The 24,814-nt window shown below is 41.0% G+C and overlaps 2 protein-coding genes across 2 annotated transcripts; one reads left to right on the forward strand and one right to left on the reverse strand.

Annotated features, from left to right (window-relative positions):
- Positions 1-4,687: 4,687 nt before the first annotated feature.
- Positions 4,688-17,371, reverse strand: eefsec (eukaryotic elongation factor, selenocysteine-tRNA-specific). Its single transcript, XM_022191076.2, has 7 exons — positions 16,606-17,371; positions 12,839-13,046; positions 12,513-12,609; positions 11,497-11,661; positions 9,679-10,323; positions 7,959-8,115; positions 4,688-5,542 (listed from the first exon to the last, which is right to left on the reverse strand). Exons 1-7 carry the CDS (start codon positions 16,907-16,909, stop codon positions 5,367-5,369), a joined length of 1,752 nt encoding a protein of 583 aa, XP_022046768.1. The 5' UTR covers positions 16,910-17,371; the 3' UTR covers positions 4,688-5,366.
- A 169-nt stretch (positions 17,372-17,540) lies between these two features.
- On the forward strand, positions 17,541-24,014 carry ruvbl1 (RuvB-like AAA ATPase 1). Its single transcript, XM_022191077.2, has 11 exons — positions 17,541-17,852; positions 19,071-19,157; positions 19,243-19,375; positions 20,552-20,703; positions 21,220-21,309; positions 22,247-22,396; positions 22,477-22,540; positions 22,629-22,827; positions 22,942-23,044; positions 23,128-23,219; positions 23,642-24,014. Exons 1-11 carry the CDS (start codon positions 17,712-17,714, stop codon positions 23,799-23,801), a joined length of 1,371 nt encoding a protein of 456 aa, XP_022046769.1. The 5' UTR covers positions 17,541-17,711; the 3' UTR covers positions 23,802-24,014.
- Positions 24,015-24,814: the final 800 nt, after the last annotated feature.

Below are 24,814 nucleotides of genomic sequence, written 5' to 3' on the forward strand. Positions count from 1 at the left end.
TGGACTACTTACGCCTTAGAACAGTTTGTGGACAGATCAGCTAATGGACCCCTTTAATATGCAAAAGAAATGAAGAATGGGGTTTAATAGCTGATTGCATGAATTTGAGTCTTTTCCAACACTAGCAGCACGCTTAAAGACTCCAATCACGAGTAATCTAAAACTGTGATACCAGATAAAACCTTCTGTGGTAACAAGCAAATATCACAACTGGTTAATCTGAACCCTAAGCAAAGAAGCTTGTCCACATCAACAAAATCTTTTATTTTTGCAAAGTATGTGGGCTAAAATTTCCAAATAGATTAATTAAAAATGTTTAGGCAGAAGAGAAGTTAGGGTGGAATTAAAAATGTTAATTATGATGACACAAACACAACAGCTTTATCGCTATCTGATGCAGGCGTAAGTGATCCCAAAACAACCAGAATCACAAAGATGCTCACTGATCTGCCTTTTGTTATCAATATTATATAATCCTCACCGCATTGACAAAAGCACTTTGCTATCAGACACCAGTCACTCCAGTTTGGATTGAAAAGGAGTAAACAATGAATTACGGCACCAACAGTGTCGTTCTTTCTCATCTTTAAGGTTTTATTCATGCAAGACATGTTCTTAATAGCAAGGTTTTAACATTCCTCTACAGTTATAAAGTAGCTTTTTACTTCTACTGGTAGATGAAAGCTCATATACACTGTAAAACAACAGTAATAAAAAAAAGTAATATTCTGACAGTTGGAGTGGCAAATAAAGACTTTTCCATAATTAACAGACATTTTCATTTGTAGAATGTTTGTGTTTATTTGGAGAATTATATTAATGTACGCTCTCCCTTTTTCTTTTCTTTTTTCTTTTTCTTCCCAGTCAGTTGTGCAGAATTTAGCATGTACAGAGGTTCGGGGTGGTGGCTTAGGCTTTTTTTTTTGTTCTTTTATTTTTATTTTTTTTGTTTCTGTTTTGTTTTTGTTTTGTTTATTTCTTTGGAAAATATTATGCCACTCTTGTTATGACTGTATTTTGTAAAATGGGATAAAGCTTTAATTAAAAAGAAAAAAAATAAAATAATAATTAACAGACATTTTCTAGCCTCGGTTTTGTGGTATTTTTTGCTTTTTCATGTTTAATGAGGGACATCTGAAATCATACATTTAAAAATAAAAAATGCTAATAGATAACTTACACCGATGAAAACCACACAGGTTTTCACAACAAAAACATGAAATGTGTTTTAATATTTTTGTTGCGAAAACTTAAATGTAAAATTATAGAAAGGTGTACAAAAATGTATTTTTATGCAACAAATATTTTTAAAAGGAAATTTTATGGTTATTTACAGTTGGAGATTTTTCTGTTGTTCTACATTAATCATGTAAATTCGTGGTCATTTATTTTGTAATTTTAGTATTTTTGTGTAGTTTAGAAATACAGGAAAAATCTTCGAAAGAAATCATTTTGCTAGTGTGTGTGTTTTTGTTAATTAAACTCTGTGATTTTGCTTGAATATTTCACTTTATTCTCATTACAGAAGGAAATGTGTTTAATTTACCACATTCTATAATCATAACAGCGATATTTCTCATTAAAAACCGCTTTACTGTTCATGTATGTTTATCTTTCAGTTACCAGGATTAGCAGTTTGTTGTCATCTGACTAGTTCCGAGACTGTTCAAACTGTTAAAGGAAATGTGAAAGCAAATGTAACTATATAATTTGTATCGGTGTAACATGCAGGCTCACATTCATGCCCATAATTTAGAAAGGCATATGTCAAGAACAAAACACCTAGAAAGACTTACACAGCTGATGGGGGGACTGGAGATAAGCGGCACCGGAAATGGAAAAGTCGATTGAAAGAGGCTGCGGAGGTATTAATTAAACAATGCCCATTTTAATCATAGCTAATTATATTTGCACGCGAGGGCTGAGAGGATTGAGGGGGCTGAGGGTGATTGTATCTGTGTCTGTGCTCATTAGTACGGTGGAGCTGTCTGATGGCAAAGTACAGCCTCAAATGAAAAGCAATAAATATCACCTTTGTCAGAGGTGATACTGTTAAAACGCTGACTGTGGACGGGTTTTATAGACATGACCAGCACTTGATTGGAGCTGCTTGGATAAAGACAGAGAAATGAGAAAAAAAGTACATCTGGAGCTTGGAAAATAGGCTATCAAAGAAAAAGAAAGTAAAATACTAGCCAGTAGTGTATTTGGGCAGAACAGAGCATGTTAGCAGCCTAACCACCTCCCCACTGGTTACATTGTTAATTAATGTTCCATCCATTTATCACTCAAATAGCTGCTAATTAGTCTTTTCAAGCTCCTCTGCCTTGAACCACTTTCCTCCTACCCTCCTCCTCAGCCTTGTCAATAAGCCACCTCTCTCCTCCCTCTGTTTCTTTCTCTTACGAGGCTTATCTGCGCTCATCAGCGACTGGTTCCCATCTATAAACATCCAGGAGCTCAGACGCTGACCCTCGACTCCCGCATGACCTGGAGGTCACCAGCAAAAAAAAAAGGACAGGGGTATTGAAGGGAAAATCACCCTGCCTGTGTCTTATCTCTTGGTGAGGTAGAGCCTGGTTATAAAAGGCGAAAAATACAAAAAGGATCCAACATACAGGCCAAAATGTTGCTGCTGTCTTAAGGTGTGATCATTCTCAAGTGTCCGGAGGTGAGAACAGGCTCCCAGCTGCCGTCCCAGAGCCTCCCTGTCTGATGTCTGTCCTGCCTCTAAAAGCAGATTATTCAGGCCTCCTCACCTAAGCTCATAAGAGACCAAAGTGTCTCCCACTCTCTCTTTCTCACACAACAGGATTATTATGCATGTTAAAATATCGTGGGGGGAAAAGCAGTGCACCCACACTCCCGTGTTTGTATTAATGGAACATGAGGGGATTTTTATCGAGGCTAGAAGGATTAAAGTAATCATCTTCCATTAAAGCAAAATGCATATTCTTTTATCAATTATGTTGTGATGCAAGACATCTCAATGGTTTAATCTAATTCACTGTATGTTTTTGCTTTTTATTCCAAGCCTGCATGTAACGATATGAATCTGGCAAACATGAGCACTAGTAGTAAGATTTAAAATGCTCTCATATCCAAGTGATTTTATTACAGCACTGACACAAATACGCACACTGTCATGGTCCAACTGTGTAATTATAACATTAAGGGAAATGTTTAGAACCTTCAAAGATAATTTCCATTACTGTCTCATGATGAGGCCGGTAATAAACAGAGAAGGAGGGTTTTCAATAAAAACTAGAATGGACAGAGAATGAAAGAGGGGGAGGAGCAAGAAAGAGAAAGTGGAGAGACGCAGGAGCAAAAAGCGACATTTTTTTTCTCTCCCGTCTGGTTTTCTATAAGAGGAACGAGAGGAGATAAGACTAAAAGGACTGTCACTCAGAGGAACAATCCCTCCAGTGTCCCCTCTCGCTCGTGCTGCTCCTCCCTTCTCCCTCCCTCTCTCTCCAATTTCCACAGATTCCTGCTGAGATAGAGTCGCTGTTCACAGGGACAGTTTGCTGACATCATCCGCTACATACTGAGTGTCCCGCACTCTCACTGCACCGCCCAGCAACACTTCTGTGACACGATTGACTCACATATACACAAAGAGAGATGTGATCATTTCTACCCTGCACAGTTCTCAATATCAGGCCAATTAGTAGCAAAATCCATCACCCACATACACACATGCTTTTCACACTGTTTCATTTTTCTGCTCATAGAAAGATTGGAAATTCACATGAGAAAAGAATTTAAAGCAAACACAGTATAATTTTGTTTAAACGTTTGAATACTGATAATACTGAAAATGCTAAACACACAGATGCAAACACTTGAGCATGATTTGTTCATTGCTTTTTCAAGTCAGATAGCAAGTTAGTTTGATTGATTTAATTATTGTAATTATAATGGTGCACTTGGGGCTACAAATTCAGAAAAATGTTACCATTTCAGTAGAATATAACTTTGAATAGAAAATGGTTTGGCACTAAAAGGCAATTCAGTGCCAGGTTCACAACATCTTTTGCATTTTAGTAACAGCCGAGACCGCATGTGTATTGACAATTACACTCATCTGCCACTTTATTAGATAAACCTGTGAAGTCTATAGCAATTCAAAAATAAATTCGACTTATGCAAAGCTTCTGCCTTTTCACTTTTTGTTCATGCTGTTCTTTACATTCATGAACATTATTGCTATCATGATGTTTAAAGTGTTAATATTTTGTCTCCTCCAATAAAGTACACAAACAAAATATAAGCAGCACTTCCATTTGTACTGCAATCCAGTACAGCACTACCATCCGCAATGATGTCAGTAATAAACAAAGGAAACAGAAAATGTAGAAACTTCAATAAATTGTACAGCTTTATGACAGGGGTGCTGTTTTGGATTGTTTCATACTTCACATGTGTGCCTAATAAAGTGGGCAGTGACTGTATGAGGTAGTGATTATTATGCTGTACAGTAGATTGCAGCAGAAGAAACCAACCACAGAGGGTTTCTATGACTTTCTGTCAGTACGCATTCAGTTTTTCATTCTGCTCATCGTGCATGCTTGTACAGTAGCGGCTAAGAGGTAAGTTCTGCTTTACTTGCGAATGTAGTTTTTAGACAATTATTTATATATATGCATCAACAACACTACAAATGAACCAATCAGAGCAGGAGTTTCAGCAAGAGTTTGCTTTATTCGTCTTCATTCTGACATCAATTCAAATCAAGCTAACAAGCTGCCAGTAATCACTGATCAACTGCCATTAAAAAGGGAAATGAGTCCAAACTGAAAAATGCTGAAATACAGAAAAATTACTGTGAGGTCACAAAGAAGGACCTGATGATTTTAACCCCATTAGTGAAACACAGAGACACTGAAGCAGTAAGAGCAGATGTTTGAGCTCAGCGTTTTTAAAATGCTAGTTAGTGTGTTTATACCAATTACAGCTCAGCTGAATCCGAAACATAAAAAGAAAAGTTTGTTGCTAGGCAGAGAAATCGATTCGTTTTTTTTTTTTCAGGAGAACACAAGTACTGATTTTTTTTTTTTCAAAAAGACAAATCAAACATATCAGGAAGAGCAGAGCAGCTTTCACCCTTGTGATGGAGCAAACGGGATTAGGTCCAGCTCCTTAAGGGGAGATAAAAACAATCACTGTTTCACATGCGTTCAGCATTCCACAGTCATTGCATTTCAGCAGACTGTCTCCATCCCAAGAAAATGCCAATGAAGGTTAACACAGCCCTGATACACATGCAGCTATTCACCTCACCTCTACAGACCTCTGGAGCTGCCCTCTCTCTGCCGCCTGCACTGCGACATAATGTCAGCCTAAAGTGTGCTCAGCCAAGGTCAAGACTGAACCATCTTTTTATGGGGATCAAAGACATATCGCTTGAAATGCAAGTGAATGCTAACAGGCTGAGAATCTACTTTGGGCTCCTCTTCATTTGCACCTTTGCTTCCACTCTTCCCTTTCTTCTTCGAGGCGGAGGATAACAACTGCTTGGTTTCAGGACGAAGGCCCTCTGAAACATCAAAGAGAAAGTCAAGCAAAGACGCTGATTATGTATCATTCAAAAAACAAGACACTTGCCAGAGATTAAACCTCTTATGCACAAAATCTAAACCATACTGTCCTACACTTTCGACAGTACTTAGATCAACTTAATCACCTCAGTGCTGGTGAATCTGGTGCCTAACATGGATCTTTTCTGCCCTGTTATTTGTGCAGTAGGAGCTTGATCAGTGCTGGAGCCTGTTCAGTGTGCTGACCTCAAGATCAACTGATGCCTTCGTCCTCTTTAGGCAGCTTTCAGTTGCTGCTGGAGTCTGCTGGTCACCACTTTGTACAGTTCTGTATTGTGTCTCATCTATCTGTTTAGACTCACCCTCATCACGTTTCCCTCTCTTGGGTCTTGTTCTCAGTTATGCTATTCGGTTTTCTGTGTTCGATGTTGCTCATGCATAAACTACAAGTTCTTCTTCTCCATCATATCTGCCTTCTTGTCCTTGTGCATGTGCACTTGGGGGATAGAAGCTGGCTGCTTGTTTGCTTGCAGTTTTGCACACAAAAGGTAAGAAATGCTCTGGGTTCACTGCTTTACATGCCGGCTGTTTGACCTCACGTAAAACGGTGCCAGCATTCTTCTTGTTATCGCGGTACCATCGTTGTATCGTTGTGTGAGGGTTGTTATGGTTGCAGCAGGGCCAGAAATGTCTTCTTGTTATCTAGGATCAGCTGAAAACGTCCGTGTGCCAACACAAAAACACCCTCACACCCAATCATATGATCTCAGTTCAAGAGACACTTTTTTTCAGGATAGCTGTTGAACTTCTTTTACACAATTTGATTTCTCTGTATTTTTCGGTACACAATAAAACAAAACATACATGTAGTATTAAAATACTACAGAGACTTGAAGAGTAAGGGGGATATCACTGACGGCGACACCTAAGAATCGAATTAGATTCATGTGAAATATTACAGATTGCAGTTATTAGACAAGGTCAAAAATTAACACCCAGCAAGGAACAAATATGGCCAAAACAATCACTTTACTTTCTTTTTACAGTCCTTGTGGAGGCACATTTAATTCAAAATCTGTGTCTGCCACTGGAAAAGTATTAATGATCAGTAATACTTCATCAGAGCAGGCCAACCGAGAGTATGAGATGCGTAGAAAAATCCTTATTTATCTAATTCTGTCTAACTCTGTAAAAGTTTATTTTTGTCCTAATTCTTTAGAGCAAAGTGGCATTTCAAAACAAAGCCATCCAAAGTTTTTTTTGGTTTTGATGGCATTCAGATCTGGTTTTGCTCTCACACAGAGCTTGGTGCTGCTGATTAGTGGCAGTAGTTTGAAGACACTGCAGAGTCTATGCTGCCAACAGAGCACCTTTGTTTTGGTCATCATCATTTCTGTAGCAGAAATATATTCATATAACTGACGTTGCCTTATTTTTTTCAACCAAGCCTTCCTTTTCAGTGTTTCCCTGTGTTCCTAGCTCATTTTGCTGTGCAAACATGGAGCCTTCGGTGTCTTCTAAAGTAGTTCAGAAAAATAACTTAGTGTTTCCAAGAATTATTAAACCAGAGTACAATGCTCCCTTGTAGATTAGTCAGGGAAATTCAACATTTTTATGTGAACAATGCAACTTTTCTCTTCATAAGAAGCAGCAAAAATGTGCATCATGATGTATTTGAATCAATTTTGCCTAGAAAAGGACAAGAAGAACTACTGGCGACAAGTATCCTGCATTACTCATCATCGTTATTTATCAGTAGCTATGTGAGGAAGAAAAGCTTGTCTACACTCACTAAGGGCTTTCAGTTTTGCACAATCTTACATGCAGATTTCGGAGTTGCAACATGTACAAAGTTGCCATAAAACAAAACTTAAGCGTAAAGACGCCTGCACAGACACACCTTAACCGATCACAGCGTTCTCACTGAGACGCCTCTGAATGTCTACTTTATGTTCATGCGTGAAGGTTTCTGCGTCAGTATATCTGAGACGTTTGAGTATGCAGGAGTGAGGCAGCGAAGAGGATGTAGGTGAGGTTCTCTTTCTAAATGTTTTTGTTTTCTCTTCCCTCCCGGTGTGGAGTCGTGCGTTTTAAGCAACAGAAGGTAAAATAAACACTGATCAGACTTCCCCCGGAACACAGGCGATCCCCAGAGGAATCCTGGGAATGCAGCTCGGGATGTCAGGCCCACCGCTCTGACCACATCCTGAAAGCTGTCCGCTGAGCCCCAAAATTCAAGGGAATACAGAAAAAAAATGTTCTGGTTTTGTGTATTGATGATGAAGGAGACTCATCTAATGTCAAACTGAGCAGCTTTGTTGAAAGCTGCAGTGAGTTTGTTGTGTGTGTTCTTCATTTAATGGCACCAGTGGTTTAAGTGACAGAAACAGTTCAATCACTTCAATAAATCCTTACCTTGTACACGAATTTTAAACTTCCCACTCTGTCCAAACCCACCCTCGATAACGCCGGTCTCGCCTGTCGACAGTGTGACCTTCAACCCCACAAACAGCTGGAGGTTGGTCTCCTTCTTGAACAGGCTGCGGCCGATCACACTGTAATCATCGGTCACCTGAGCACAAGAGAATCAGAAGAAGGCCCTTATGAGCTGCAGCATTTATGACAAACAGGATGTGACAAACCTCATTAGCTGGACAAACGGTGTGCAAGAGTATGTTCTGGTTCTGACTGCAAATTTCAGCATTTTCCTTTTGATGTGCAGCTCTTGTGGGCCGCCATGATTTCATTCTGCCATCGTGACGGTTGAGGAAGAAGAGCTGGTCTTCTGTCCCGTGCCGCCCTCATCAATCCCACCATTCACCATGAGCCACATTCTTTGAAGCTCGCCGCCTAGCTGTCTCTTACTCTCTCTTTCATCGTCCTGCATTTTTTACGGCATATTTGTTTGTATTTCTTGCTTATCACCCATCACTAAGTCGATCTAACCCGCTACTAATCTGATAACAGGAGGGCACCGCTCTGTCTCCAACTCAGCCCTGCCACCAGCTCTTCCTCTCTCCTCGGCCTAAACCCTTATTCATTCTTGAACATTTGACCCTGACGTCCCTCAAGCGTGACTGATGCGCTGATTAAAAAAAAAAAAAAAAAAAAACACAGTTGCTGTACACGTCTGACGGACTGTATGAATTGTGACTGGAGGAGCAAGTCATATCTCAACAATGCCAGTAATGTGTTCTTTTGCAAAAGGGAATTCTTTAGTCTTGAAGCAGAACTGCTTCTTTCTGAGAAATATATGAACGACAAATGTAACGTCACATGACCACGATCTGACCTCGAACATGCACTGCTCTACTCCTGAGCAAGTGAGTGAAGCTGTCAACAGCCTGAGGTGCTAAAGCAGGAAACTAGTTCCCACACTTGACCCCTGACCTGAATGTGACCCTGAACGAGGGTCCACACTGAGAAACAACTGTAACACAGACAGAACGACAAGAGGCATCATCATCAACACCTCCAGAGTACACACATGGAAATAGAGCTGGGACGAGATGAAGGGAGCTGACTTTTTTTAAAATAGTCAAACTAATGCTAAGTTATATCAACTAGAGAACAGAATTAGAGAAGACGAGATACAGATCAGCATAAAGTGGAGCTCAGGAATTAGTACGGAATGTAACAGCAAGCACACGACAACAAAAATCAAGAGAGAGAGGGGAAGAAAAAGAGAGGGAAAGATGCTCAGACTGAGGAAGGTGAGAGGACAGTTTGCTAAACTCAGTCATGTGGATATTCCTGTGTCACTCAGGTGTGTCCAAACAGCGCCAGCCTCGGACAGCTAGACGGGACAAGTGGCGTCAGGCGGCCACCCACGCGCACCTCTGTCACAGCACATGCTAAGGCATGCGTACCCACCCATGCCTCAAACCCTGCTCAGGGCTGCATATGCATGCTTGTTTGCGTGTACGTGTCTGTTTATGAATATACAATAGGGGCTCTGTCTGAGAGGCACGCTCCAGTGCCACCAGCAATGAGAAATATCCAAGAACCGGAGCCAGAAGAAGGCGTACAAGGTGATCAAGAGGGCAGAGAAGTAAGGACAGCACTCAAGAGTAAGCCTAAAGGTCATGGAACAAATCATTTTAATTAACAGACAAACTGTTCATCATCCACTCACCCTCTCCACCTGTCCTTCCTTGTGTTTGGTCTTGTAGATGCGCAGCTGAGGCAAGGCGGTCTCAACGTAGTTTTTATCTTCAAACCCCTGCAGCAGACGGCCCTGGAAGGCCAGTCGGCATGTGTTGGCGTGGATGTCTGTGTCTAGCTTGGAGCCAATTACCAGACAGAGTGAAGGACATGTGACTGGCCGATCAAACTCCAATAAGGCCCACTGCTCTGGGTCCGGCCCTGAGCTCCCCTCTCCCTGTCCAGCAACATATTCATCCTGGTGGAAGTACTCCCGGTCGAACGTGAAGGGCGTTTCCAGTGAGCAGGGCTCTGATGGAGGAGGTTTAGAGTCTGAAGGGGGCTCTGAAGCACTGACGGGTGGCAGCCCAAAGAAGGTCACCTTTGCCATGACAGTCTCGTGACCCACTGTGATGTGGAACTTGGCACGGGTGGCAAGAGAGCCCTTGAAGTAGCTTATCTTCCTCACAGAGATGACGGCCGCAAAGAGGGTGCGCAAGGACCCGGGAGTGCAAACCACACCACGCTCCAACAGTTTAGGGTCGAACTGTGTCACACACACACCCACACGATCCCCCTGCATGGCCCCAGACACTGGCTTCCGAAACATCTGCACCGACTTTATCTTCTTGGTCACCTGAAGTCAGAGCACATATAGATAGAATACATAACAAATCTGAAAACAAAAACACATTTAAACATAAACCTAGAAATAGATTGATTATCAGACTGCTTGTACAGTTGGCTTTAGAATTTAGAAACTTAAAAAGAGAAAGCATATTAGGATCCGTGCAACTTCAGTTCACAGCTCGCTTTTTTTTTTTTCACAAAACAGGAAATTTAAGTCAGTAATGTAAAAATGGTACTCCTAACATTTCCAGTTAATTACTCAGGATCAAGGTTGCTTTTACAATTAAAATCTGGAAACTAAACAAGGAATATGGCAAGACTGTAAATAAACATCAATTATTGGATACTCTGCAGTACAGGCATATTTATATCACACTAAAAGGACCCACAAAAGGAAGTTTTTGTCAATAAAATATGCACATATGTAAGTAAACAGCTCATTAAAGATGCACAACCTGCAGTGTAAGCACTTCTTTCTTTAAAAGATAACAGAGCTATTAGTCAGTACAAATGCACGGCTAAAGACTGTTAATGACCAAACGCGGATGCCAAAAGTACGAACTATTTAATGTTAATTTGTTGACAAAATTTGTATTTGAATATATATCTGAATAATATAAAGCACTGATAATTTTTTTTTTAAGCAGGTGCTTTGTTTTATTATATTAAACTATACATCTCCAAATAAATCTCACATGTACAGATGGACAGCTGAAAGATCTATCTAGGGTATATGCAAATACCATACCAAACTCTTAACCTGTTACCTAACTATCTCTGGGGCTTTTCTGCTTGTTTTTATTGACCAAATCAGCAGCAGTCTAACAGATTCAAGCTCCACAGCAAGCAACTGTCAATTTAGCCATATGCTGCCACCAAGAGGTGAAGACGATAACTGCAGACAAACCCGCTGAGCCTGGCTGAATGTTTGCATCTGGTCTAAATTACTCAACTCCTGCTCTGCCAGTCCACTCCCAGTCCCCTCATCCTTCCCTCACATTAAACTGACACATCCTCTGAACCCAGTCGGCCATCCGTCCCTCTGTCTGCCCACAGCCAACTCAACTTCTGAACTTCCGAACCTCTGTGGTTTCTACAAATGCATTTCCATGACTCGGGAATGTTACTTGCTGGTAAATATCAGAGTTTCCAAACTCATGCCCGTTTTTCTGGAACATACCTTAAGCGCTGGGATTTCCACGGTGTCATTAATGGCAAGCGACCCCTGCAGGACGGTCCCGGTCATGACTGTTCCCTGACCGCGGATGGAGAAGCAGTGGTCCACAGCCATTAGAAGGTCCCCTCCTGGGTCTCTCAGAGGGAGGTATGTCTGTTTTTTCAAAAGCTGAGGGGAAAAGAAAAACACATAAATATTCCCTCACAAAACAACAACTGGTGTCATAACACTGCTCAATAACGTGTGTGGCTCCTGAGGTACACAAACATGAGGATAAACCTGCACCAAGTAATTATTTAGATTCATATCCAGTCGGTCTGCACAATCACTTCCTCTTAAAATACTGTCTCTTGTGTCGTGATCTGACCTTGATGAGTCATGAGTCAAACTACTGTTCTTCAAATCCTATGAAAATGCAGATAACCTCATTAGGTTTTGCAGCGTCTGGCCAGTAAAACAGCTAATCCAATATTAGCTTATTGCAGTCGATCTGAACCAATCAGTTCCAACAACATGTTGGAAGCAACGTGTTCATTACATAGTTTGTCCTTTAAAGGCTCACCGACTTGTTTATTTTCAACTGTAAAACATTGTTCTTAATACGTACCTTAGTCACTACAAGCTTAAAGATAAATTAGTAGAATCCTAATCAAAACTATTTGTTTTTTAAGACATTTTCTGCAATGATTAGGGTATTTGCCTTAAGTGTTTACAGACAACAAGTGACATCAAATGTCTTCAAACTTCTTAAGCAAGTATTCCTTCTTAATAATTCAACTCAGTACATGCCAGAAGATAAATTACTTCTTTTAGCAGATCAGACAAGTAATAATAGGCGCAACTAATATCCAAGTGGTCAGGGCTTATTAGCTTATCAGCAGATCCTCTACTATTCATTCCCCTTAATTTACCATTGTAAGAATGATATCAACTGACTTCCTGCACTTGTTTATTTATTAGAAGCAGTTGGACCTTTATCAGTAAAAATAGTTGGCGATTATTCTCTTTTCAGACGTTACCTCTATTAACTGTGGCACCCCCTGTGGCTCCTCTGTGACAGCAGCCTCCGGGCCTCCAGGCTTCGCGGCCACAGCAATCACGGGACATTCTTTAAATCTGGCCACCAGAAGAATAGTCATGCTAGAATTACTTCATGCTTTGATGTGGAAGTACTGATATAACTAACCACAACCAAAAAACCTTTGAAGACAAATACAAGTGGGCCTGACGGACTGATGCCGGAGTAATGAGTAATGAAAGACTGATTCTGACAAAACATCTAGCTTTAGATTTACTTCTACCTCTACACATATCCCAGTGAATTATTTCGCTCAACAATGCCGACCTGGTGTTTTCCAGTGTTTTGTGCAGTCTTTTGGTCATTTTCTCAATGGCACTTTGTCTTTTGTTCGGTGGCAGCAAGTCGATCTTATTCAGGACGACGACCATACGAGGGCAGGTCAGCTCTCCGATCAGCAGACACTCTGCAGTCTGTGTCTGCACCCCTTTCACCACATCCACCACCAGCATCATCAGGTCAATGATTTGGGCACCTACAGAGGGCAGATATTATGGAACTGAAAGAAAAGCAGCAAACTGTAGCAGAGCGAATGAGTACTTTGCTGTTAAAGACATTCCAGCTTCCCTGCTCAATAAAAAGGTCTACATCTAGGAAAAAATATAGAAAATATGAGTCGAGCATATGAAGCCGACAACAGCAACACAAACAGGAATGGACACAGACGCCCAAAAATAATAGAAGAATAAGAAGAGAAATTAGGTGAGGGGTGCACCAAGGCAAAGAGAGAGCAAAAGGCTTGAGGGTTGAAACTAGAGCCGCAGCTCACTTGGTCGTCTTTCCTTTCCCTCCTTTCTTTTCCTGACTTTGGCAGTCTCTCTTTCCTGTGCTCCCCTCTTTTCTCTCCTTCTATTTGGCTCCCTCTCTTTCCTGTGCTCTCCCCACTTGGGACTGGAGGGGAAGTTTAATACATACCGTAAATCTACACACTTCTCTTCCTCCCTAATCTACAGCATGTGCCATCCCAGTGGCTCGAAGGTTTAATTTATTGTGTTGCTTACACGACACAGCTGCATTCAGCGTTCGAAGGGCCTAAAAAGCGACTCTGTTACATCTACAACACGTGAAGTTTGCGTTCAACACTGCAAGTCAAAAAGTGAATTTTAATCATTTTAATGAGAAAAGAAGCATCACAGATAGAGTCCCTCTGAATAAATGTCCTGATTATTTGCACTGAACTGCACCACGACGTCAGCTGTTTCTCTCAATGCCCCCAACCATCCAAGTTAACATGTTACCAGAAACCAGGTTTTTTGAAGTGAGAAGGCGCCCCCTGCTGGATGGGTAACATTTGCGTTCCATTACAGTGAGGAAGCAGGATGCCACTGGTGCAGTAACTGCGGCATTACATCTTTGTTAAGCTCCATGTTCTATTGTGATCGACATACAGGTGTGAACATTGCAGCAAACAGAGTTCATCTTGTTTGTGGTACCCACTGTATCAGCAGTATCGGTGTTTGCACTAATTATGAGCATTACATAGTTATTTCCTTCTATTTTTGTGATTTTACTGTTATATCTAAGTTGTATAGAGTGAAAAGAATGGAGCTGATATTGAACCTGTATGAAGCTCATATAAAGACTGAGACCAAAAGTCAGAAGATGTCTTGAAATCGAATTTATCCAATTTCCAGTTCATCTTATATTTGCATGATGGTGTGTCTGTAAACAAGGTCAAGAATGCATGCATTTTATTTTTATACTATTTTACTCACCACTTCAATCAAATAAGTGTAGAAATGAGTGTATTTTTCACACTAAGCAGTAGGATATAATTTGATCTTATTGCACTGAAGACTTTGAAACATGTCACAACACAAATGTAATTCATAAAATTAAAAATGAATGAATTTCATTTAGCGTCTTCAGTTTCTGGGGGCAGGTATAGTTCATGCTGGCTCACTGTCATGACTTACTGGGACACTTGAATAGAATACAGCCAGGGTTAATGTTAGTGACAGCTTCACTTTTCTCCCGCCATGAGAAGTCAGAAAGCCTCTGGTAAAAGCAAATGCAGTCTAAACAAAAGCCCAGTGACAAACTCTTTTACCATGGGTGTTATCATAGACACCAGGATAATCAGAAGTGTTTCTAACATAAAGTCTGAGTGATATAAATGGGGTTAACACAAAAGTCACAAACACCCATCAGTTGAAGATGAATCAATACTTTTAGAAAACTGTTCACTCAAAACTGAGCAGTGGAGTCTGGTGGGATGGTGTGTGGACGCAAGTTTCAACTTAGTTTAATTGTGGAGACATAATAGTTGCATAACTCTGTTTACACGGCACTTTTCTAAACAGAGATACAATACGCTTAACAGTAAAAACCAACTGAGTAAACAGTACAAGTTGTGAAGTAATAGTTAAGGCAACGGTATGGCTTATTATTGTCATCTATATCTACATTCACAGTAATGTGCTCAATGTGTCCTAAAGTCCTTCGAGCTTCTAAAAAAGCAATGACATTTTGGATCTTGAAGACGTTTAATTTCTTATTCAAGAGGTTTCTTCAGTTGATGCAGAGTCCTAGATCTACAGCAGCAAGAGAAAATATGTGAACCTTTTGGAATTTCATGGTTTTCTGTATTAATTTGTCAGAAAATGTGATATGAGCTTCATATAAGTCAAGAATATTGACAAATACAATGTGCCTAAAATAATAACCCACAAAAAATCTGATCTTTCGTGTCTTTATTGGGAACAACCATAAATACCTCATAGTGCTAGTGGAAAATGTATGTGAATCCTTGAGTTAATGGCCTCAAAAAAGCTAATGAGAGTCAAGCATTAGCATACCTGGAGTCGTTTTAAGAAAATGAGTTAATAGGTGTGGAATAGAGCTACTTTGATGGATAAAAACACTCAAACTTTATAAGTTTGCTCCACACAAGAATAATACAGTTATCTGAGCCATGCCTCGCCAAAGACCAACCAGTTATTAATTCCAAGGGTTCACTTACTTTTTCCACTACCATTTCAAATGTTGAAAAAGTATGTTCAATAAAGACATGAAAGATCAGAAATCGTGTGTTATTATTTTAGGCACATTATATTTGTCAATACTCTCAAATCACATTTTATGACACATGAATGCAGGAAACCATGAAAGTCCAAAAGGTTCACATAGTTTTTCTTGCCACTGTACATCATCATTCACGCAGCCATGGCTAATGGTCCAGCAATGACCAAAGGCTTGTATGCCTCGAGGTGTGAGTGATTGTGAAACTGCCAGGATGGGAACTCAAGATGTTAATGGTGATGACATTTTCTGTGGAGGGATATTGATAATTGGTCTAGTTCAGTTTTACACAGATGGGCTCCTTCACTACTCTTTAAAACCATCTGTCTTCTGTGTCCAGAATGTGAACACTGCTGTCCTCAAAGGAGTGCCTCTTATCTTTTAGATGCAGGTGGACTGCTGAGTCTTGTCTTAAGGAGCTGGCTGTGCTATGTTGAGCCATATGCTTGTGGAGTGGTTATTTAGTCTCCCTTATATATAGGTCTGTGCACTCATCATTGACTTGGACTGCAGTTACAATGTTACTAATCTTATTTTTGATTGTTTTATCTTCGGAGGAATCGTATTTTGTTGTGACTGGAAAAATCTTTCTGTTTCTTAGACACACCAGCTACATAACATAACATGTAGTTCTGTCTGTTCCTTTCTTCTTCTGTGTTTGATGTGCTGCTTTTTCCAGATCGATGTGCCATTCACACCTCCAGTTATATGAGTCTTTGATAGTTACTGAGAAACTAGTCGTGGGTTTGTGGATTACAATATATATATATATATATATATATATATATATATATATATATATATAGGACTCTACATCAGTCGGTTAAAACTAAATGAAGCCTCTTGGATGACAGGTGAAACGTTATCAATAACCAAAATGAGAAGCCCAGTTGCTACTCAGTTGCTCTTAGGATTTCCATGACCGCAGCATGGATGAAGGAGAACATAAACAGACGTGTCCTAATAATACTCTGTGGGGTGTCCTACACCACTTTCTCAACATCAGAGCTCACCTCCAATGATAGTCCGAATCAGTGAAGCGTGCCCCGGACAATCCACCAGGGTGAACTGAAGGCTGTCATACGGCTGCTGGCCTCCGTTGTCCCGCAAGTGATCCGGAAGATCCACCGTGAAGGAGGAGAAGCCCAGATCCAGCGTGATGCCTCTCTCCCGGGACTGAGGGTTCTTGTCGAAGGCAGCCGTGGACGCGGTGCTGCTCAGCGCCCTGGCCAGCGACGTCTTCCCGCTGTCGACATGTCCGAGCACCCCGATGTTGAAATTTAACGTTTTAGTGCGGCTGTCAGCAGACTCCGACATTTTGTCAACTAACTGATGAAATGTTTACTGACGTGTGGTTTCTTCTTCACTCAGAGCTGGACCTTGTACTCAGCTCCAACGGAAACATTAGGCAGAGTTTTTTGCTTTCCACAAACTTTCCACTTGTTGTCAGTCGTTAGTCAAAACCGAATATACCCCAAGCAACAAAAATCGTACTAGTTGGTGTTTTCCAGTATTGCTAGCTCTAAACAGGACTTTACTTCTCGTGTAAACAGTTGAGAGAAACGTCTTCCTTCGTGTCAGCGCACTCCATCCTCAGAACAACATGGTAAAGCGGAACGTTTTTTTTTGTAGCTACCATATGTCAAACAGCGGGAAACTGACCTTCTAAAGGGCGCTGTAATTTCAATTTACTTGCAAAATATCGATAGAAACCCCTCCAATATGTTAGTCTTACGTCTATTTGATACTTTTATCCACACATTCACAAGTTTCTAGCAGTTTCTACTACGACAAAACAAGTAGAACACAACCGGAAATAAAACCTCTGGAAGGCGGGGCCAGAGCTGGTAAAATGATTGACATGATCATAAGACAATGAATGCTTCATATGATTTGACACGGTCCAATAGTTTTCCAGAACAGTCCAAATAGGCGGTGCTTCAGGGTATAATTTCCGCTCATGTTCCCTAGTTACCCACATGGAAACCAGTTTCCCTGTGTTTTGAGTTTCGGCGCCGATTGCGGCGGTAAGGAAAGATAAGAGGCACAGGAGACATTTTATCCGTCTTCAGCGCGTCTCGCAGTCTTTTCATTATATTTTTGCACAAACAACACAACTATGAAAATCGAGGAGGTAAAAAGCACCACAAAAACCCAGCGTATCGCTTCTCATAGTCACGTCAAAGGACTCGGGCTAGACGAGGCCGGGAATGCTAAACAGACAGCATGTGGACTGGTCGGCCAGGAGGCTGCAAGAGAGGTAATGTTCAAGATTCACTGCAATTACATTGTTGTTGTTTTTCTTTGGGGGAGTGACTTAAAGAGGTGTGGATGTTTTTAGACGAAGATGATCTGGTGTATTGCATGTGATATAGTGCACCATAAGCTAATCCGGTTAGCACTGAGGTGTCGCTGTTTCACTGTCATGTCAGATGTAGGCTAAGGAGAAAGTTTAGCACTGAATGGAGGTCACGTTTATTCATGTTCTTCTTTTAACCTGTAATATCGAAGGTCTGATGTCTACATTTTTACCCATTATCATCAAGTGTTGAACAGGAAGGGGTTAAACGAAACACTATTAATACATGTAGAGAAAAATGAATCTGGTGTTAGACACAGGTGAAAACACTAATTATGTTAGTGAAATGTGGGTATATTTTTTCAGTAACTACTGCATGTCCTTTGTTTATTATCGAGTTTATCAGGACATACTGAAACAAACTTTATTATATTTACAAACTTAGTGACAAAATACCAGCTTCAAAATTACAGAAGATGCTAAGTTTACTGTCTTAAATGTTGTAGGGATAAAATATTTCCAGTGCACCCTGTTCACAACTGCAAAATATCTTGTTTTATTTGCACAATGTTTCAGACAGTCGAAATTGTAGGAGCTAATGGCATATCATGTGAAATTAGAACTGTAATAATTTAACTGTAAACCCTTAAACTATATGTAAATGATGGGAAATGCGGTTTTCAGTGCACTGGCTGTTCTTTGAATTGATTTTAATTGTGTGATCAGCCAGGTTAGTTGCAACCGCGACAAAGAAGTCTATCTTTGTAGCAGCAGAGGGACTCTAGCCACAGCATAATGTGTGCTTTACAGCAGTCCAAAATATTGAGGAGATATGTTAAATATGACAGAAGGCCTCCATGTACACCTGTCTTATGGGACGTGTGTGTAGAAGAAGGACCAGTGTATCCCAGATTTTAAAAAGACTCCTGCACAAAACGATAAGGGCATCTCTTTGTATGAATGAAAACACTGGTCTGATGAAAATGTAGCACCAAAATGATGGTAATACCTGTAATTGTGCAAGTAAGACAGTATGCTGAAGTACTTTTGCAACTTTTAGCTATATTAACAACTCCCTCCTGGGTTACGGCTTTCAGAGCTACCACTGCATTTAAGTCTTGCTGACGTTTTACCAGTGAAGGCTGTGAACTGTATAACAGGACATTTCTCTCTCTCCAGGCTTGTGGCATCATTGTTGAGCTGATCCGTTCCAAAAAAATGGCAGGAAGGGCAGTTTTACTGGCAGGGCCACCCGGAACAGGAAAGGTAAGTGTGCAGTGTTCTTGACTAGCAAACCTTCTTATAGTTTTGTTATCGCAGCAGATTGTCACTCCTACCTCCCCACCTACAGACTGCGCTCGCCTTGGCCGTAGCACAGGAGTTGGGAAACAAGGTGCCTTTCTGCCCCATGGTTGGCAGTGAAGTCTACTCATCTGAGATCAAAAAAACAGAAGTATTGATGGAAAATTTCAGGAGGGCCATTGGTGAGTGTAACGCAAATGGTTACTACTAACTCAGACTTTTTTTTTTTTTTTGAAGTCCCCAGGAATTCACTGAGACTGAGGTTGTTGTTCTTTGGAAAGTTTTGACCTGCTGTATATTTAGTTTATAGCAATGAAAATAAGTAAATAAAGAATTCACTCAACACAAGTACAATTTCTTAAAGCTGCCAGTTGTTTTATAACCAAAGTAGCACTAGAGTGAAAGGTAGAGCAAAGTAAAAATACAGATATAGAAGCAGAATTTCAGCTCAATAGACAGTGTCTGTCTATTGAGCCCTTTTATTTACTAATCAATGGTGCCACAAAACTGCTACCATCTGAAACGCTTTCTCTGACCAACAAAAATCTATTTCATTCACTTCTTTTGTATTGCATTGGCACCATACTTAAAATCAAATCTGTCAGCAAAATTAGATCCTGCTTGGGCTAAGGGAGATTGCTGATGATGGCTGGATTAGTTAAAGGTGCTGAGAGAAATAAGCTTTCTCCAGTTATTTTTCTGTTTTTTCTACTTGTTGCATTTTTTTTTGCTGTAAAAGGACATATTTTCAATAGTTCTTGAGTAAAGAGTCCTTGGAGAGGAATACTAAGGTGTCCTGCACACGCATTTGTCATGAGCTGAAAGGCAACACTCGAAAGGGGATTTATGAGGATGGTGAGAGGATAGTGAGAAGGAAGAAAGGATGGCGAGGGGAAGGGGTTTTTCTTACTGCTGACGGTACCTGTCGAGTGGGGAGGAAATGGAGCTTCGGTGGAGGGAGAGGTGGTCATCAGCACGTTCGCTCCACCCCCAGAACAGGATCTGCAGGGGGAGTGGGTTTCATCTGACGCTTGTCATCACTTTGTCAATACCAGCATTGTGACAGACTGTCCCCGCCTCAAGCATTACTCTCTGACCCTCAGCACTGAGGATCAGGCACCTGTGTGCTGCCCATACTTGAGGCCACGGGCTGCCTGAAAGAGTAACAAGAGTGTGATCATGTTACACTGAATGATGCCCAGGCATTTCATGGGCACGCACGCGTTCTTTCCCGTAATAAAATACAGCGTTCAGTAGTCTGAAGGATGTGGCGGCTTAGCTGATACAGGAATATAAAGGCCCGATTGAGTTCTCACTCTGTACTGTGTGTGTCTAACTGTAATGCCGCCCACATTCAGGTCTGCGCATCAAAGAAACAAAGGAGGTGTATGAAGGAGAGGTGACAGAGCTGACCCCCTGTGAGACTGAGAATCCCATGGGTGGCTATGGAAAAACCATTAGCCACGTCATCATCGGTCTGAAGACAGGCAAAGGCACAAAGCAGCTCAAGGTCAGATCAGGAGCTGTAATTTTTGCTTTGATCCTCTTATTTGTTGCTCCCCTGTTATTGATTTTAGAGAAGATTGAGCTGTGTTTTATGTATGAAAAATGTGGTAATTGTTATAAGAAAACAAAACATGTTGATTAATAAATGATACATTGTTAAAATGACTTTGCAATGGTTAAAGTATTTCCTAAGGCATGTCTCTCAAATGCAGTTTGTGTCATAATTTCTTTGTCAGCATCTTCCAGCGCTATTCAAAGTATAATCTCTTTCTTTGGTAAAACGTTCACCTAAAAAGTTATATCCTGGCAAACTATTTTGATTACGTCTGCCTCAACTTTTCTGCCACTTGTTTGGTCCGTATATCCAATCTCATGAGTGTGCAGTATTTGATTTCTGTTTTTATTTATATGTTAATGTGTTTTAAAATGTCACTGACCACTTACTCTGATGGTTTTAGATGTTAGATTTATGCTTCCTGGGAACACTAATGCACAGATTTTGACTCTTGTGTTTCCACAGCTGGATCCCAGTATTTATGAGAGTCTTCAGAAAGAGCGTGTGGAAGTGGGCGATGTCATTTACATTGAAGCCAACAGTGGCGCTGTCAAGGTAAACCATGTTACTTACATGTGTTACGGTTGTTGCAAATATTACTTAAAGAGAAAAAGGTTTCAATATTAGACTTCAACCATCTAAACCCTCAAACCCTGGTAACATCTGGGTGCACTTGGAAAAATCCTGTACATGTTGATTCCATTTTTTCAATATTAAAAAAAAAATAAATAAATAAAAAAAATAAACTTTCCCCCCCTATTTTTATGATTTATGGCACTATAACTGCACTAAAGGCATGTTTGAGTCCCTCGTATCTCTGGCCATGGTTGTGCTGTTTCCACAGTGGTGCAGAACTTTATATTGCAGTTTGAAATGAGCAAAACTGAGGGGAGCAAAAGAGCTCAGACACTGCTGTAGGTTTGGATGCTTAATTAAAAGGATGATGTTTAAACTCATGAATAAAATGATTAAATATAAATGTTATAACCAAGGCATTCTTGCTGAGGCCAAAGTTGAGTGTTCTTGCCTCTGAGTGCTTTCATCTCTCTCAGCCCTGCTGCATTTCTGCTGTACTCTGGAATGAGCCTCTCTCATTCCTGCAGCTCTTCATGCTGCCTCTATCTCCCCATCTCCCACAATGCCTCTTTTCCACCGGCGGGGCTTGTGGCCTGTGTTGACAGGCTGCGATGACGGCTCCTTTAATCGGTGCAGGTGGGCCGGGGGCGCAGGCCGGCACTAGTCAGAGGGCAAAGGAGAAGGGCTGGGTGACACATTTGTTACTGTTGACAGCAATCTCATGACTTGCCTTCTCCAGCTCTTTCATCCCTCGGCCACATGCCCTCCTCCCTGCGATGAGCTGGCACCGGGTTCAATCATACACCTGCTCGCCCTCCTCCTGCTGTCTTTCGTTTCACTGTTGACCAGAGCAATGTGAGACATTCATTGTTGTTTTTTTTCTCAGTGTATTTGTCATATTATTGTGTCTTTGCAGAGACAAGGTCGCTGTGACACCTTTGCAACAGAGTTTGACCTGGAGGCAGAGGAGTATGTTCCACTGCCCAAAGGTGACGTCCACAAAAAGAAAGAAATAGTCCAAGATGTTACACTGCACGACCTGGATGTCGCAAACGCCCGACCGCAGGTACGTAACTGCACTGCAAATGCATCTGTTCCCTTCCACTAAACATTTCCACTCTTTAATAATCTCTCATTTCATCTCAGGGAGGCCAGGACATTCTCTCCATGATGGGACAGCTGATGAAGCCCAAAAAGACAGAAATCACAGGTAAAGAAAACCTCACAACTGCCTGAATCCAAACACCACAAACTGCCGTCACGCATTGACTCGTGTTGGTTTCGTTTTCTCGTTCCAGATAAGCTGCGTGCTGAGATCAACAAGGTGGTGAACCGCTACATAGACCAAGGTGTAGCTGAGCTCGTGCCTGGCGTGCTGTTTGTGGACGAGGTGCACATGCTGGACATCGAATGCTTCACGTACCTCCACCGAGCACTGGAGAGCACCATCGCCCCCATCGTTGTGTTCGCTTCTAACAGAGGAAACTGCTTGATTAGGTGAGAGACGTAGAAAGCATGTCACGTGGAGCAACTCTGTCTTCAAAGGTAAATAGAACAGAGTAGTTTTCTTGCTGAGATTTGTAGTTTTAACAGCTCATTGTGATTTACCAGGGGGACAGAAGACATCAGCTCTCCACACGGGATTCCTCTGGACTTGTTGGACAGAGTCATGATAATTCGCACCATGTTGTACACGCCGCAGGAGTTGAAGCAGGTGAGCCACACTACCAAAATAACAGCATTTCTGTAGGACGATCTTGTCTGCGTATCCGCCACTAACAAGGCTGTGGTTTGTAGATCATCAAGATCCGAGCTCAGACTGAGGGGATCAGCATCAGCGAGGAGGCTCTCACACACCTGGCAGAGATTGGCACCAAGACCACCCTCAGGTACACGCAGGCATTCAGAGCGTTGATAAACAGAGTAGAGCAGCCTCACGTTGAGGGTCCACGGTGGTCATGGAGCAAGAATGATCAAGAAAAACACAGATGCCATTTAGAGTAGAGAAAAACAGTGACCTTAAAATTCAGTTGCTCGCATTGCTGTTAAGTAAGTTTTGCTCTTAAAATGTACATGCTGGATATTAAATGTGTTAGTTTAGCTTTAGAACAATTAATAAGCCTCATACGCACCATAGTACTTATAAAAGATAAGGCATTTTAAGGGATGAACGTAGCCCAGAATTTTCCTAATGCCGGAGCAATATTGATGTAGTAATGTAATACTTTATGTAGAAAAATACGTCAGCTGCAACTCCTCATGTACCTCTCCATCATAAATTTTATGGCTAATATTTCCCGTTTCCTCTCAGGTATGCCGTACAGCTGCTGACACCTGCCAGCCTGCTGGGCCGAGTTCAGGGAAAAGAGACGGTGGAGAGAGAGCAGGTAGAGGAGATCAACGAGCTGTTCTACGACGCCAAGTCCTCAGCTAAAATCCTCCAAGATCAGCACCACAAGTTTATGAAATAAAGCCGTTTTCCACCTTTTCTCTGCGCAGCTCACAGGGCCGATGTTTATTCCTCCGTCTTTGTTTCTTCTCATTTTTCCATCTCTACCATGGTTCAGTCTAGTGTCCCTGTGTCTGCCTCGTTACTGTAGTAGCTGTGTTCTAATAAATTTGAAGTTTTATTCATTCTGTTTGAAGATAATTTTTGAATAAAAAGAAAAACACAAATTGCCTCAGCTTTGTGTAATATTGTTTCAATTGGTGTATCACATTTTTAATGTCACTTATTGAGAGTTCTTCCTGTGGGAAAAAAAAAAGAATGAATGGCAGAAATTGCATTTTTCCCCAGACTTTATTTAAATGTGTAGTTTTCAAATTGGACATAGTCTAGGCACAACAGTGAGTTGTGTAAAGCTCTTTTGTAGCTGTGCATTTTGCTTTTATTACATCCTCTCTAAAACTCAGTAAATGCTGATATAACATGAATTAACAAAAACATCAATTTTAAGTTAATCAATTATTGCTTAGATGTTTAAGCATGTTATTTAGCAGTTCATTATACAGATAAGAACATACCTGAACTATAAATTGAACTGTCAGATTTCTTTTTAAATGATTTATGCATTTCTAATTCGAGCACTACTGAGTCAACTTCTGGCCATACTGCTGTTTACAAAGAGGTGCAGGATTTTCATATTGCAGTGACATATGAGCCCACAGTATAAAGACCAGAGCAAAATATGCACAGTAAAATAAAACAAAAATAGGATTTGCATGAACTGAAGTACAGCAGATCTGATCAAAAGCCCTGAACATGGACCAGTTGCCCTCCAGTCAGGATGTCAGTCAGGATGTTTCCTTTTTACTTTGGAGTTGATCTTTTGCTGAGAACAGTCTCTGCTCCTGACCTTGCTCTGCTGAACACCGAGGGAGCAGTTTTACCCATTTTTTCTGTGAAGAAAAAGGAATCAACAATCAGCATATTTCACTGAGTGAAGGACTAAGAAGGGTTACATAAGACTGTTGATGTTCACTT

The sequence above is a fragment of the Acanthochromis polyacanthus genome, chromosome 5 (assembly GCF_021347895.1).
Source record: "Acanthochromis polyacanthus isolate Apoly-LR-REF ecotype Palm Island chromosome 5, KAUST_Apoly_ChrSc, whole genome shotgun sequence".
Taxonomy (NCBI): Eukaryota; Metazoa; Chordata; class Actinopteri; family Pomacentridae; genus Acanthochromis; species Acanthochromis polyacanthus.

Excerpts from the sequence above, each read along its gene's own strand:
- ruvbl1 (XM_022191077.2), top strand. The coding sequence starts at position 17,712 with ATGAAAATCGAGGAGGTAAAAAGCACCACAAAAACCCAGCGTATCGCT. Across the intron at positions 22,828-22,941 it reads AGAGGAAACTGCTTGATTAG|GGGGACAGAAGACATCAGCT; the intron begins GTGAGAGACGTA and ends GTGATTTACCAG. Across the intron at positions 23,220-23,641 it reads GGCACCAAGACCACCCTCAG|GTATGCCGTACAGCTGCTGA; the intron begins GTACACGCAGGC and ends GTTTCCTCTCAG.
- eefsec (XM_022191076.2), bottom strand. The coding sequence starts at position 16,909 with ATGTCGGAGTCTGCTGACAGCCGCACTAAAACGTTAAATTTCAACATC. Across the intron at positions 12,610-12,838 it reads AAAACACTGGAAAACACCAG|ATTTAAAGAATGTCCCGTGA; the intron begins GTCGGCATTGTT and ends TCTGGTGGCCAG. Across the intron at positions 10,324-11,496 it reads TGGAAATCCCAGCGCTTAAG|GTGACCAAGAAGATAAAGTC; the intron begins GTATGTTCCAGA and ends CTCTGACTTCAG.